At 37.9% G+C, this 15,227-nt stretch overlaps 2 protein-coding genes across 2 annotated transcripts in view; both read left to right on the top strand.

The window, feature by feature from the left end:
• The window catches only part of LOC114479648 (phosphatidate phosphatase LPIN2-like), a 16,493-nt gene extending 11,853 nt beyond the window's left edge, over nt 1–4,640 (top strand). Inside the window, 2 exon segments of the mRNA XM_028473424.1 lie at nt 2,154–2,296; nt 3,500–4,640. Of these exon segments, the coding sequence (XP_028329225.1) occupies nt 2,154–2,296; nt 3,500–4,640 (1,284 nt within the window).
• Nucleotides 4,641–12,574: 7,934 nt separating this feature from the next.
• Nucleotides 12,575–15,094, top strand: LOC114479647 (coiled-coil domain-containing protein 39-like). Its single transcript, XM_028473423.1, has one exon. It carries the CDS (start codon nt 12,575–12,577, stop codon nt 15,092–15,094), a length of 2,520 nt encoding a protein of 839 aa, XP_028329224.1.
• Nucleotides 15,095–15,227: the final 133 nt, after the last annotated feature.

The following is a 15,227-nucleotide window of genomic DNA, read 5'->3' as shown; positions in this document are numbered from 1 at the left end:
TCAGTTTGGACCGCGGAGCGCAAGGAAGACATGAACTAATCACCGGTAAAAATCCCAGTTAAAAATCACCATGAATAAATATTATCTCCCTGGTAAAGACAGTAGCTCTAACAACTGGTAAAATGATAAACTGATGATATTACAGTCTGTGAATGCTGGATAGGGGACGCACTTACTCTGCTTCTGGGTCTTAGTGCCAGCCGAGCGGTGAAGCCTGTTCCGTTTACCGTGTGTACTGAGGTCCGTGTGTGTTTAATAAGTCCGTGTGAAAGTCTGCATGTTTATGCCTCTGTCCATCCACTCTTTTCATTATATCCATGTCTTTTAAGGCTTTATTACATAATGTCGGCTGTCGTCCGGGCCGCCGCCATCTTGGTTTATGTCGTCACCAGCGTGTCATCGCCGCAGAGTTGCACTAGCACAGTATGAGTCAAATAACTGTAAAGAGGTCTTATATTAGTATATTTCCTTTTTAAAGTGGTGTTTTTTTGTGTCTTTAGACTCAATTACATTTATGTATATAATATGTTCCCCACAATATAAACAGGTTCACAATATAATTATTTTTTCTAGTTTCTGTTTCCACTGTATCCAGAATAATTATAATTCTCAACAAGAACTATTGATTGATTTGTCACATGACTGTTCCAGGGTTTGAGTTTGTTTTATTTAGTTTCACATCTACCTGTAGCTCTTTGTTTTTTACACTGATGACAACTTGTTTGTAGTTTTATTTCAGAAAGTTTCACTTTACAGTTACAGTTGGAAACCTTTGTTAATTTAATATCCTAGTTACATTACAGCAACCAAATTAAACTATATCAACTAAGTGAATTAATAAAAATGGCCTTTGTAAAGGCTTTTTCAAACTAAAAAAATATCTTGTGAAATCTGTGACCTGTTGACCTGCACAGCTCAAAGAATCAGAGTCAAGAATCATTTTTTCTTGGCAGAAATACTTTAAAACACTTGCTGTACATTCAGCTGACATAAAAATATTGTTTTCAAATATGTAGAATAATTGTGAATTTATCAGGAGCAGTAGTAGTTTCGATATTTTAGTTAATTTTTTGCAGGCACCTTTTTTGTCCGTCAAATGTATTTAAAATAAACTAAAATTAAAGAGAGAATGTTATTTAACTGTTGAACCTTGCCATAATTTTATTTATTTGTAGATTTTTTTAAATTGGAAAAAAAAAATGTTTATGGTCTTGGTCTTGGCCTCGGTCTCGGCTTGTCTCGGTCTTGGTCTTGACTCGGTCTCGGCTCCCGAAAGTCTTGGTCTTGTCTTGGTCTCGGTGCATTCTGGTCTCTGGCAAGTCTTGGTCTCGGATAGTGTGGTCTTGAACACAACACTAGTAACAACATAGATTATTGTAGCCTTGTGTGAGAGGTGACAGATCAGGCGCCAAACAAATCACAACTGTGGCTAAAACCTAAGGTGTACTGAAAAACCCAACACATATGATTCAGCAGGATTTGGACTACAAATGAGTGGAATTTCATGTTTATAGATACAAAATTGTGATTAGGGGGATGAGTGAAAAAAGAACTAAAAATATTGAAAAAATAAAAGGTTGTAGGGTAAAGATACTTTTTGATGATTTCATCAAAAGATCAAAGGGATAAAAGGTTGAAGAATGCCCTAACCATTGAAGGGTAAAGATTCTTTGTTGATGATGTCATCAAAAACTTAAAAGGCACAACATAACAGTTGTGAGTTCTAAGTCTCTATTGTTGAGTTGCTCGAGTTACTGCATAGCTGATTTCTGGAATACAAACTTGGCACAATGGAGGCTGTTTTACAAGGTAACCCACCTGATATGAACTCAGGTTTGGAGTGGTATAATTACCATCATTTGCCAAAACCCAATGATCTTAACACGGCTTTGCTTAAAGAGATTCATGAAACACAAAGGCAGCTGCTGGAGTTGGATAACGAACTTGAGAAAAACAAGGGAAAAAAACAGTCAAAGGAGCAATTTTTACATAATCTAAAGGAAACTAACAAAAACACTCATGCTTTCCTTAAAGTGAAAGAAAGTGAGATTGAGATTGAGAACCATTTTTTAGCTCTGAAGAATGGAACAAAAGATCAACTGGCACAAAAAAATGCTAAGATGATGAACGAGCTTAAATCCTTAACTGAGAAGGAGACAAAGCTGAAGGACTGCATCTTCAATGCCAAAGAGAAACTTGAGAAGTATCAGCTCAACAAGAACTGGGACCAGCAGACCATGGAGGCTTTTTTCAAGGAATCAGCCCAGAAACATGAAGACATGATGGCTTTACTAAGGTACGCTCACCAAGACGATATGCAGATAAAGTCACTCACTAGGGCTATTGAAAAAGAAATCATGGATGTCAATGAACATCATCAGGCCTTTGACAAAGCAACAACTGAGAATAGATCTGCCCTGATTGCTTTGGATAAAGCTAAAGATAACCTGCATCAGGCCTTAATGGATACCCAGCAGTTTTCCAATCACTGGGAAAATTCAAGCAAGCAGATGTTCCTACCAGATGCTGAAATCCAGAAATGTGCACAGGTACTTGCACAGACATGCCAGGATGTCAGGGAAAGGAAATTGACCCTTTCTGAGTCCAAACACCTGCTGGCTACTCAAAAGAACAACACCAATGAGACAGAAAGAAGTTTGATGTTAGCAAAGCAGCAAGCAAAAGAACTGCAGGAACATCTGAATACAGAAGAGAAAAACTCCAGTCGGCTGCAAAATGAGCTTCAAAGTTGTCGAAACAAAATCAACAAAGCAACCAGCGAATTGAAGTCTTTGAGGCCTAGAATGTTTCAGATGAAAAAGGAGATGAGGGTAAATGATGACAGGTTCAAGAAAGCTTCCAGCTCTAATGTTCCCTTAAAGACGATGCTCCAAGTTGCAACCCAGAAAAACCTTAGTATGACAGAGAGAGCTGCACAGAAGAAGTCGTTCCTTACACATCAGCAGCAGGCTGTAACGGAACTTCACCTCCAGCTGCGTGCCAGCATGCAAGAGCTGACTGATAGCAAGAGGCATTTAGTGGATGCAAAAGCAAGTGAGAAGAGGTTAACTATCAAGGTTTCAGGGAGTAAATCCACCATTAATGCTCTGGAAAAGGAGTGCAAAAAAGCAGAGGAGGAACAATGGAGACTGGAGAAGGTTGCGTTCCAGCAGGATTCAGAAATTGCAGCGCTGGAAAATGTCTTGGCACAACTGCAGGGCTACGCCTCTTCAGATGAAAAACAAATAATAGAAGGAAAGATTGCAAAGATGAAAAAAGGCCTGGAAGAAAAACGAAAAGCATCAAACAATCTTAAAAATGCAATTACAGAGACTAAGAGAGCACACAATCGTTTGATTGAAGACAAGAAGAGAGCAGAAGACAAGAAGGCTGATCTGTTTAGCAAGAATAATGACCTTTTAATTCTTTGTGACCTGACAGAAAAAGAGCTATTAAGACTCAGGCTCATGAATCAGGAAAAACGTGTGCAAACCCAAAGCACCCAAACAGAGACAGAACTTCTGCATGATCTGCTGCATAAGAGGACAAAAAGCACGCACTCCTCAGAGATAAAGAAACTGGATTTGCTGAAGGCAATGAAAGAGCGAGAATCAGAAATAAAGGTCCAGAAGGAAATGCTCTCTCGACAGCTGCAATTCACAGAGCAGGAGAGGCATAAACTGCGACTTGAACTCAATGAGAAGCTGCGCAAGGTTGAAATCATGAAGAATCGTTGTGAGATTGTGGTCTCTTCAATACTTCCTAATGTGGAAGCAGAGGAAGCAAAGGTTTACTGCCTCACAAAGTTTGCACAGGAGAAAGAGGAGCTACAGCAGAAACAATACGCTCTGGATGCCAAACTTCAGAAGGTGAAGTTGGAAAATGAAGCTTTGGAGAACAACAACCTGCTGTGGCAATGCATTGGCGAAAACCGAGTCGAGGACACCAGTTCAGAGTACCAGGAAAAGCTGAGACTGGAAGAACGATTGAAAGAGGTTCAGGATGTGCTGAAATCTAAGAAGAGAGAGATACAACACCACCAACTAGATATGCAGAAAAAGAAGATGGCCTTGGAAAGTGTCCAGCATGAGGAACAAGAGGTGGAAAAACAGATAACCATCAAACAGCCCTTTCTGGCTAAACTGCAGAAACAGGCACAAGTCCAACAGGAGAGCATCAATAGGCTCAACAAACAGTGCTATAAGCTGACCAAACAGATCCGTCAAGCAAAGAACATGCAGGAGGAGACACTTGAGGAAAAAGACATTAGGCTGAAGGAGATGAAGCAGTTCAACAACAAAATTGGCAAAATGCTTACAGAAGCAATGGAGAATAGTCCTGACCTCAAGCCTGTCCTGGAGGGATATTTCAAGGAAGCAAATGTATCTTTTCCACCTCCTTCTCTTGCACAAAGCAGCCAACAGAGCTCCAGGATAGGTTTTGGAGACAGCCGGGTCACTCTCAGGTCTCCTGCTTCCTTGGGTAACAGCTGCCTTAGATCTTCAGCTCAGTCCTCTGTTGCAATGAAAACTGTTACGCTGTGTTTCAATCCGCCCTCACCCCCAAACACTACGTCTGGAGGTCACAGCATGGCAAGCAGGAAGAGCACCAAGTCAACAACCAAGAAAAGGCTTGCATGAATCATGTTAGATTACTTCCAGCTTCCCATGTACCCATACTGTTTGTTACCCTGATGAAGGTTCTCTGTTCAAAAGCTTGGCTATTAAATTTGTTCGTACATTGATCGAAGTGGGCTGATTTTGTGTGTGTTTCATACCGTACCATACCTGCATTTTCACCACATTTTCAGTGTGCTCATCATATTTGCACTAGTTTTTGAGGTCTTATGATAGTCTTGTCTCAGAATTATTTGTTTTTGTTTTAAAATTGTTATACCTTACTATAGCCTTACCTCTTATTTGGGGTGTTTTAGTTTGTGTATTACATTTTAACTAGTTTTTAGGGTCTTGTGATAGCTTTGTCAATCATTGTCAACTTTTTCCATTTTTATACTTTACCATAACCTTACCTCAGATTTTTTGTGTTTGTCACTTTTTTTTCCTCATTTTTTATACCTTACTATGTTTTCACTGTAGTTTAAGTGTGCTCATCATATTTGTACTAGTTTTTAGGTTCCTATGATAGCATTATCTCAAAAAAGAAAAAAAAAAAAAATCCAAAGTTTTTCCATTTTTTTGCATTGAGTGTTTGTCACTTTTTTTCTCATATTTCATTTTCCACTTTTTTTCTCAGTTTTCACACCGCAGTTTTAGTTTGTTTATTACATTTTAATTAGTTTTTAGGGTCTCGTAATAGCCTTATAAAAAAAAAAAAGAAAAAAAAATTAAAGTTTTTCAATTTTTATGGCTTACTATAGCTCTACCTCTGATTTGGGGTGTTTGTCACTTTTTTCTTATATTCGTACCTTACTACATTTTCACTTTAGTTTAAGTGTGCTACTCATATTTGCACTAGTTTTTAGGGTCTTGTGATAGCTTTATCTCAGGAAAAAATATTGTCAAGTTTTTCCATTTTTATGCCTTACTATAAACTTACCTAAGATTTTGGATGTTTGTCACTTTTTTCTTCTCGTTTTTCATATTGAAAAGTTTTCTCGACCTCCTTCCAGATCTTTTAATTGAACACCTTCAAGGACAGATGACAAGAGTCACATAATTTCAATGAGGTTTATTCATAAGCAAAGTTTAGTAGACTAAGGCCACACGCAGGTGGTCAGAAGAAGACGTCTGTGTTCCCTTATGTCTGTGTCTCTATCTGTACTACTGACAAGCTGCCAGTAGTTGAAAGGTGTCACCAGAAGATGAAAGATGTCAGTTCATTGAACAATGAAATACACTAAAATGAGGAAAAAGGTAGAAAGTTTAAACAGGATAAAAAAGTTTGTAAAATGTGAGAAAAAAGAAAAGCAGAAAAATGTTGAAATGGTTTGATATGGCATGCAGAATAAAAGTTGGAAAAGTACAAAAAAGATGAAAAGGTAAAAAATGAAAATGTTAAAATAGTTTGAAAATTCAATTTGAAAAAGCTAATACTGTACAACATTTCAAAAGTGAAAATAAGGCCTTGGCGATATAAATCTTTAAGTGTACCCAATGTTTTGGCGACAAAATGATATGAAGCTAATGTATAAAGTCAGCCTTAGAGCTGCACAAACTGTCATTCAACCAGTTACCATAGTAACAACTAGTATTGTGGTGGTCAAGACCGGTCTTGGTCTCGAGACCGGTCTCGAGACCAAATTTTAAAGGTCTTGGTCTTGTCTCGGACTCTGAAGCATTTTGACTCGGTCTTGTCTCGGACTCGGGCTGCCCGGACTCGGGATTTTCCGTCAAGACCGTTCGAGACCAGCTCTAATTCCTGCTATTTTTCAACTTTTATAATGTGATAATAACACGGAGAAGAACGGGATAAAACAATCCTTTATTCATTATTTAATCCACACTGTATAATGACCACAACCTTCCTTAATGTGACTGAGTGACGTGTGTGACACACTCATACATGTGTGGCTACGGTGTCAGTTTGGACCGCGGAGCTCAAGGGAGATATGAACTAATCACCGGTAAAAATCCCAGTAAAACTGATTTGATTTGGTTTTAAAACGAAATAACCAAAGAATGAAGGGTGCACGGATTCTTCGGATAGAAAAAAGCGGTCGTAGATGGTGAACGGCTTAGGGCAACTGTATTAGATATTAGATAATAAAGTGAAGCTAGTTTAGTGACTGTGTATTTTCATGACACACTATTTCACCATGTCATTTCAAACATTGAAAGTATTTAGTTAGGAAAATTCATCAGCAGCCTGGATGTGATGGGTGTGTATGTGATGCCTTTCAAAACTGCTCAGCAATAATATGTTCATGATGTCACCGTGTCGCAGTTTGTTTGGGTTAACAAAAAAAAAAAAAAAGGGTCAATATTAAAAACGTTTTTGTACCGCTAAAAGTCATTTAAGTTAATATTGCATGGTTATTTAATATTATTCCCGTGATTCCAAACTTTCTTTAAATCTCGGGTCACAAACTCACTTCCTCCTTAGTCTCCACGACTGTGGACGGAGGCTGTGCTGAGAAAACATTCAGAGGAATGTAACGTTTTTGTGAGCGGAAGGGTCCACAACACGGCTCCACTATGATTATTGTTGCTGGACGTACTATTCTGGTAAGTAAACATGCATGTTTATCCGTGAACACAGCATTATAAATGCTCATATTTTCACCACATAAGCAAAACAAAAGCACGTGAGGCTTTTACTCTGGAGCAGAGCATCTCACGCTGGAGAAGTCAAGTCATTTATAGCAGAAAAACCTCCAAAGTCCGTGTTAACATGCACATAGTTCTAATGTCGGCAGTTAAGAAAGCTAAGCTAAGCTAAAGCTTATCACATGGTGCTCGAGGTAATATGTGACTACATATTAGTCTTTCTTATTATTGTTTTATCTTATAGTTACTGGTATTCTCATTGTATTATTGCTATTACCTCATTTTCTTATATTGTTTTTTTTTTTATTATTGTATTATAGTTACTGGATTCTCATTATAGTATTTTGTTATTGCTATAATTATTTTATAATTGTACTACTACTGTATTATTGTTATTGCTAGTTTTATATTCTTAATTAATATTTTATCTTATAGTTACTATAATATTATCATTGCTATTACCTTATCTAATCTTTCTTATTGTATTATAGTTACTGGATTCTCTCTATATTTTATTGCTATTATTATTATAACTATTACTATTATATCTCTATCCAATTGTACTACTACTTTATTATTGTTATTGCTATTCTTGTATTCTTATTTAAAAAATTTTATAACCATTACTACTTTCACTATTAATATTATAACTCTATCTAATTGTACTACTACTGTATTGTAGTATTGTTATTCTTATATTATTCTTTTTTTTTTAATCCTTTTATCTTATAGTTACTGGTATTCTCATTGTATTATTAATATTGCTATTACCTTATTATTTTATGTTTATTATTGTTTTTATTATTGTATTACAGTTACTGGATTATCGTTGTTATTTTGTTATTGCCATTATTAGTGAGGATGCAGGAGGCATCTTCACTATTGTATTCGTTAAACTTTATTATTATAGTAGTTATTCTTCCGCCATCGCAAGTAACTCCAACAGTTTTCAACCGATTTTAACAAGTTTGGTGTCAAAACGTTCAGCTAATTTTTCCCTCTTCTGCTATGTTTCAACTTTTTAGTAACTTTTTAAACTATTTAACTTTTTCCACTTTTCACTTTCCCATCCACTTTTGAGAAAATTCAACTTTCAACCCTCCAACTTTGAAGTTCCACTGTTCAGCCATTTTTTAACCGATTTAAACCATTCAACTTCTAAAATGTTCACAAATCTGCTATCTTCACATTTTCTCTGTCTTTAACTGTTTTTGACCTATGAAGCTTCAAGCACACCCACCAACTCTTCACATTCCTGAAATTAGAGTGGAGTGTAGCAGCCCTTATTTTAATCCTAAAAAATCTGCAAACAAATTGTCACAACTTCCAAAATATTGAACACAAAGACCTAATTTTCTCAAAAGTAGTAGAAATGTGTGTTGAGCCACTCACAATACCACATTTTTTGCCATAAATTCAGCAGTTTTTGATTTATTAAGCCTGAAGTGGACATAATCCTATAAATCTACAGGCTTGTTTGCATTGGCGAACCGTCAGGTCACTGCTTAAAATCCATGGTCTTTCTCTCGTCCTCCTGGCCTCATCTTTTGTCCTAAAAACATACAATTGAACTCATTTGTAGCCTAAAGCCTTGTGATTCTCACAAACTGCTCAGTTTTTCTGTAAATTATACAGTTTTCCAGTTGTGATGTGTTTTACACAGGTTCCCCCTGGCTGTAACAGGCTAATTTCTGCCTCGTCATCTTGCACACACATTCTCCCCACAGGTGCATGTGATTAGTGCTGTTACCATGGTAACTAGGTAACTGACAGCCCTGATGATGAATCCACCTTTCTGTGTGATTTACATGTTCTCCCAGTGCCTTTTTATCAAACTTGTATCTTCCAGCCCATTATTTAACCTTTCACCTATGACCTAATCTTTTAAATCCACCTTTCTGTGTGATTTACATGTTCTCCCAGTGCTTTTCTCCCCTTATTGGAACTTTTAACCCCTTCAGCCATTTTGTAACTGATTCAAATGAACCTTTAACATGTTCAGCTACTACCTCCAACCCATTACAACTTTTTTCAACCTTTCCAACACATTTTAACAATTTCAACTTTTTTCAACTTTTTCAACCTTTTTCAACTTTTTACTACTTAATACTGTATAAACTGGACTTCTTACTGGTTTGACTGGTGTTTCCTTTCCTACTGGGATTTTAACACATAATACTGTATAAACTGGACTTCTAACTGGTTTTCCTTTCATACTGGGATTTTTAAACTTCTTTCAACCTTTTTCCAACTTTTTTCTACTTTTTCAACCCCTTTTTTAACTTTTTCAGTCCATTTTCACTTTTTGCAACCCATTTCAACTTCATTAACCCATTTCAACTTTTTTTTTTTTCTACTTTTCCAACCCATTTCTATTTTTTCAAACAAATTGCTAATTCTTGGTTAGTGCAAATGTTAGAGGAATGCTAACACTAGACTAATGCAATCGCAAAGGCTGCAATTTTTTTTAATTATTATTATTTTCATGTCCTGTTAATTTCAGACAGTGTTTAAGAAGTACAGTCAAATGTTTCCATGTTTCATGAAACGTGAAGTTAGTTCGATATGTTTAAGAGGTAAAGCCACAGATTTGTTTGCTTTACTGTTGTAATCTGTGCTTTAAAAATTACATTTTATATTTATTTAAAGTTTAAATAAATCTGAAATTGTTTATTATGAAACAGATTGATTTATTGCTTGTGTTCATTAAAAAACACATGACAAGAGGCCCTTGAACAAATAACGGCATATTAAATCGCAATCGCAATATTGAGGAAAAAAATTAGATTATTTTCCAAAATCAATCATTGAGTTTGTAGTGTATAGTGCAAAGTTTGCCATTTTGAAGACAGCCCATGACCGATATGAATACAGACACCCTCCCTTCAACCTATTTCTAGGTCACATGTAGTGTTGTGGTGGTCAAGACCGGTCTTGGTCTCGAGACCAAATTTTAAAGGTCTTGGTCTTGTCTCGGACTCTCAAGCATCTTGACTCAGTCCTGTCTCGGACTCGGGCTGCCCGGACTCGGGATTTTCCGTCAAGACCGTTCGAGACCAGCACTAATTCCTGCTATTTTTAAACTTTCTTATAATGTGATAATAACACGGAGAAGAACGGAATAAAACAATCCTTTATTCATTATTTAATCCACCCCGTATAATGACCACAACCTTCCTTAATGTGACTGAGTGACGTGTGTGACACACTCATACGTGTGTATGGCTACGGTGTCAGTTTGGACCGCAAGGAAGAAATGAACTAATCACCGGTAAAAATCCCAGTTAAAAATCACCATGAATAAATATTATCTCCCTGGTAAAGACAGTAGCTCTAACAACTGGTAAAATGATAAACTGATGATATTACAGTCTGTGAATGCTGGATAGGGGACGCACTTACTCTGCTTCTGGGTCTTAGTGCCAGCCGAGCGGTGAAGCCTGTTCCGTTTACCGTGTGTACTGAGGTCCGTGTGTGTTTAATAAGTCCGTGTGAAAGTCTGCATGTTTATGCCTCTGTCCATCCACTCTTTTCATTATATCCATGTCTTTTAAGGCTTTATTACATAATGTCGGCTGTCGTCCGGGCCGCCGCCATCTTGGTTTATGTCGTCACCAGCGTGTCATCGCCGCAGAGTTGCACTAGCACAGAATGAGTCAAATAACTGTAAAGAGGTCTTATATTAGTATATTTCCTTTTTAAAGTGGTGTTTTTGTGTGTCTTTAGACTCCAATTACATTTATGTATATGATATGTTCCCCACAATATAAACAGGTTCACAATATAATTATTTTTTCTAGTTTCTGTTTCCACTGTATCCAGAATAATAATAATTCTCAACAAGAACTATTGATTGATTTGTCACATGACTGTTCCAGGGTTTGAGTTTGTTTTATTTAGTTTCACGTCTACCTGTAGCTCTTTGTTTTTTACACTGATGACAACTTGTTTGTAGTTTTATTTCAGAAAGTTTCACTTTTACAGTTACAGTTGGAAACCTTTGTTAATTTAATATCCTAGTTACATTACAGCAACCAAATTAAACTATATCAACTAAGTGAATTAATAAAAATGGCCTGTGTAAAGGCTTTTTCAAACTAAAAAAATATCTTGTGAAATCTGTGACCTGTTGACCTGCACAGCTCAAAGAATCAGAATCAAGAATCATTTTTTCTTGGCAGAAATACTTTAAAACACTTGCTGTACATTCAGCTGACATAAAAATATTGTTTTCAAATATGTAGAATAATTGTGAATTTATCAGGAGCAGTAGTAGTTTCAATATTTTAGTTCATTTTTTGCAGGCACCTTTTTTGTCCGTCAAATGTATTTAAAATAAACTAAAATTAAAGAGAGAATGTTATTTAACTGTTGAACCTTGCCATAATTTTATTTATTTGTAGATTTTTTTAAATTGGAAAAAAAAAATGTTTATGGTCTTGGTCTTGGCCTCGGTCTCGGCTTGTCTCGGTCTTGGTCTTGACTCGGTCTCGGCTCCCGAAAGTCTTGGTCTTGTCTTGGTCTCGGTGCATTCTGGTCTCTGGCAAGTCTTGGTCTCAGATAGTGTAGTCTTGAACACAACACTAGTAACAACATAGATTATTGTAGCCTTGTGTGAGAGGTGACAGATCAGGCGCCAAACAAATCACAACTGTGGCTAAAACCTAAGGTGTACTGAAAAACCCAACACATATGATTCAGCAGGATTTGGACTACAAATGAGTGGAGTTTCATGTTTATAGATAAAAAATTGTGATTAGGGGGATGAGTGAAAAAAGAACTAAAAATATAGAAAAGACAAAAGGTTGTAGGGTAAAGATTCTTTTTGATGATTTCATCAAAAGATCAAAGGGATAAGAGGTTGAAGAATGCCCTAACAGTTGAAGGGTAAAGATTCTTTGTTGATGATATCATCAAAAACTTAAAAGGCACAACATAACAGTTGTGAGTTCTAAATCTCTATTGTTGAGTTGCTCGAGTTACTGCATAGCTGATTTCTGGAATACAAACTTGGCACAATGGAGGCTATTTTACAAGGTAACCCACCTGATATAAACTCAGGTTTGGAGTGGTATAATTACCATCATTTGCCAAAACCCAATGATCTTAACACGGCTTTGCTTAAAGAGATTCATGAAACACAAAGGCAGCTGCTGGAGTTGGATAACGAACTTGAGAAAAACAAGGGAAAAAAACAGTCAAAGGAGCAATTTTTACATAATCTAAAGGAAACTAACAAAAACACTCATGCTTTCCTTAAAGTGAAAGAAAGTGAGATTGAGATTGAGAACCATTTTTTAGCTCTGAAGAATGGAACAAAAGATCAACTGGCACAAAAAACTGCCAAGATGATGAACGAGCTTAAATCCTTAACTGAGAAGGAGACAAAGCTGAAGGACTGCATCTTCAATGCCAAAGAGAAACTTGAGAAGTATCAGCTCAACAAGAACTGGGACCAGCAGACCATGGAGGCTTTTCTCAAGGAATCAGCCCAGAAACATGAAGACATGATGGCTTTACTAAGGTACGCTCACCAAGACGATATGCAGATAAAGTCACTCACTAGGGCTATTGAAAAAGAAATCATGGATGTCAATGAACATCATCAGGCCTTTGACAAAGCAACGACTGAGAATAGATCTGCCCTGATTGCTTTGGATAAAGCTAAAGATAACCTGCATCAGGCCTTAATGGATACCCAGCAGTTTTCCAATCACTGGGAAAACTCAAGCAAGCAGATGTTCCTACCAGATGCTGAAATCCAGAAATGTGCACAGGTGCTTGCACAGACATGCCAGGATGTCAGGGAAAGGAAATTGGCCCTTTCTGAGTCCAAACACCTGCTGGCTACTCAAAAGAACACCACCAATGAGACAGAAAGAAGTTTGATGTTAGCAAAGCAGCAAGCAAAAGAACTGCAGGAACATCTGGATACAGAAGAGAAAAACTCCAGTCGGCTGCAAAATGAGCTTCAAAGTTGTCGAAACAAAATCAACAAAGCAACCAGCGAAGTGAAGTCTTTGAGGCCTAGAATGTTTCAGATGAAAAAGGAGATGAGGGTAAATGATGACAGGTTCAAGAAAGCTTCCAGCTCTAATGTTCCCTTAAAGACGATGCTCCAAGTTGCAACCCAGAAAAACCTTAGTATGACAGAGAGAGCTGCACAGAAGAAGTCGTTCCTTACACATCAGCAGCAGGCTGTAACGGAACTTCACCTCCAGCTGCGTGCCAGCATGCAAGAGCTGACTGATAGCAAGAGGCATTTAGTGGATGCAAAAGCAAGTGAGAAGAGGTTAACTATCAAGGTTTCAGGGAGTAAATCCACCATTAATGCTCTGGAAAAGGAGTGCAAAAAAGCAGAGGAGGAACAATGGAGACTGGAGAAGGTTGCGTTCCAGCAGGATTCAGAAATTGCAGCGCTGGAAAATGTCTTGGCACAACTGCAGGGCTACGCCTCTTCAGATGAAAAACAAATAATAGAAGGAAAGATTGCAAAGATGAAAAAAGGCCTGGAAGAAAAACGAAAAGCATCAAACAATCTTAAAAATGCAATTACAGAGACTAAGAGAGCACACAATCGTTTGATTGAAGACAAGAAGAGAGCAGAAGACAAGAAGGCTGATCTGTTTAGCAAGAATAATGACCTTTTAATTCTTTGTGACCTGACAGAAAAAGAGCTATTAAGACTCAGGCTCATGAATCAGGAAAAACGTGCGCAAACCCAAAGCACCCAAACAGAGACAGAACTTCTGCATGATCTGCTGCATAAGAGGACAAAAAGCGCGCACTCCTCAGAGTTAAAGAAACTGGATTTGCTGAAGGCAATGAAAGAGCGAGAATCAGAAATAAAGGTCCAGAAGGAAATGCTCTCTCGACAGCTGCAATTCACAGAGCAGGAGAGGCATAAACTGCGACTTGAACTCAATGAGAAGCTGCGCAAGGTTGAAATCATGAAGAATCGTTGTGAGATTGTGGTCTCTTCAATACTTCCTAATGTGGAAGCAGAGGAAGCAACGGTTTACTGCCTCACAAAGTTTGCACAGGAGAAAGAGGAGCTACAGCAGAAACAATACGCTCTGGATGCCAAACTTCAGAAGGTGAAGTTGGAAAATGAAGCTTTGGAGAACAACAACCTGCTGTGGCAATGCATTGGCGAAAACCGAGTCGAGGACACCAGTTCAGAGTACCAGGAAAAGCTGAGACTGGAAGAACGATTGAAAGAGGTTCAGGATGTGCTGAAATCTAAGAAGAGAGAGATACAACACCACCAACTAGATATGCAGAAAAAGAAGATGGCCTTGGAAAGTGTCCAGCATGAGGAACAAGAGGTGGAAAAACAGATAACCATCAAACAGCCCTTTCTGGCTAAACTGCAGAAACAGGCACAAGTCCAACAGGAGAGCATCAATAGGCTCAACAAACAGTGCTATAAGCTGACCAAACAGATCCGTCAAGCAAAGAACATGCAGGAGGAGACACTCGAGGAAAAAGACATTAGGCTGAAGGAGATGAAGCAGTTCAACAACAAAATTGGCAAAATGCTTACAGAAGCAATGGAGAATAGTCCTGACCTCAAGCCTGTCCTGGAGGGATATTTCAAGGAAGCAAATGTATCTTTTCCACCTCCTTCTCTTGCACAAAGCAGCCAACGGAGCTTCAGGGTAAATTTTGGAGACAGCCGGGTCACTCTCAGGTCTCCTGCTTCCTTGGGTAACAGCTGCCCTAGATCTTCAGCTCAGTCCTCTGTTGCAATGAAAACTGTTACGCTGTGTTTCAATCCGCCCTCACCCCCAAACACTACGTCTGGAGGTCACAGCATGGCAAGCAGGAAGAGCACCAAGACAACAACCAAGAAAAGGCTTGCATGAATCATGTTAGATTACTTCCAGCTTCCCATGTACCCATACTGTTTGTTACCCTGATGAAGGTTCTCTGTTCAAAAGCTTGGCTATTAAATTTGTTCGTACATTGATCGAAGTGGGCTGATTTTGTGTGTGTGTC

Source organism: Gouania willdenowi, chromosome 17, assembly GCF_900634775.1.
Source record: "Gouania willdenowi chromosome 17, fGouWil2.1, whole genome shotgun sequence".
NCBI classification, from domain to species: domain Eukaryota; kingdom Metazoa; phylum Chordata; class Actinopteri; order Blenniiformes; family Gobiesocidae; genus Gouania; species Gouania willdenowi.
Note: the sequence above shows the minus strand (reverse complement) of the source record. Positions and strands in the feature narration are given on the sequence as shown.

Bases quoted from the DNA above. Each gene is read 5' to 3' on its own strand.
- LOC114479647 (XM_028473423.1), top strand. From the start codon at position 12,575: ATGATGAACGAGCTTAAATCCTTAACTGAGAAGGAGACAAAGCTGAAG.